General features: G+C 38.8%; 1 protein-coding gene across 1 annotated transcript in view; it reads left to right on the forward strand.

Annotated features, from left to right (window-relative positions):
- CEP57 (centrosomal protein 57) overlaps positions 1-861 on the forward strand; it is a 27518-nt gene that overhangs the window by 23058 nt on the left and 3599 nt on the right. The window contains exon 8 of the mRNA XM_013006240.3: positions 764-853. Coding sequence (XP_012861694.2) covers positions 764-853 — 90 coding nt within the window. The remainder of the gene's footprint in view (positions 1-763; positions 854-861) is intronic.

Here is an 861-nt window from a genome sequence, read left to right on the forward strand (position 1 = left end):
AATACAAAGATGCTTCAAAAAGTTTATGAAAGATTCCATTACCTTTTCATTTCATTTCATCACAAACGTTTTGTGCCTCCTGGTATGATTTGTCCAAACAATGGAGAGAGATTAGGAGACAGTGGGGCATGGGGTCAGGTTGCAGCACAACGTAAGGCTTTGGTTTCCACCATAGGAAATTTCAGCGTTAAGGTCAATATATTTTCTTGTAGGGAATAACATGAAGAGTCACTATTTTAGGACAGTATCCTGTACTAAACTAATAAATGCACTGCCCACTGAGTGGGTTTTTACTCATAGCAACTCTAGATCAAAATAAAATTGCTCCGTAAAGTTTTTAAAACCGTAAATCTTTACAGGAGCAGACAGCTTCATCTTTCTCCCTAAGAACAGGTAAGGAGGTTTGATCTTCTGACCTTGTGGTTAACTGCTCAGTGTTTAACCCATTGCACCACCAAGGCTCCCTGGATCATTGATAGCACTTAATACTTTAGAGATGGGCGAAACTGAACAGAGAAACCTGGTGAAATGTCCTCCTTATAACCAATTGGAGAAGGGGGCAAAACAACAGAGTGAATAATACTAGGAAAAATAAGGTAAAAGCAAGATATTTGGAAAATCTAGTTGATGGGACTTGTTAAATTAGCAGGTTTATGTCATACGGGTGTGTATGTGTGTGTATGTGTTTCCAGGTTTGAGAAAATAACATTTAAATGATCATGGCCTGAATAACTTCTTGTTTTAATCATTTTTCTCTCCGTAGTCCACCAGTCCTAGCCATGCGGTGGTAGCCAATGTTCAGCATGTCTTACATCTCATGAAACAACACAGTAAAGCCTTGTGCAATGATCGAGTAGTGAA

This window comes from Echinops telfairi, unplaced genomic scaffold, assembly GCF_000313985.2.
Source record: "Echinops telfairi isolate 266 unplaced genomic scaffold, ASM31398v2 ScPeMD7_7421;HRSCAF=8459, whole genome shotgun sequence".
NCBI classification, from domain to species: Eukaryota; Metazoa; Chordata; class Mammalia; order Afrosoricida; family Tenrecidae; genus Echinops; species Echinops telfairi.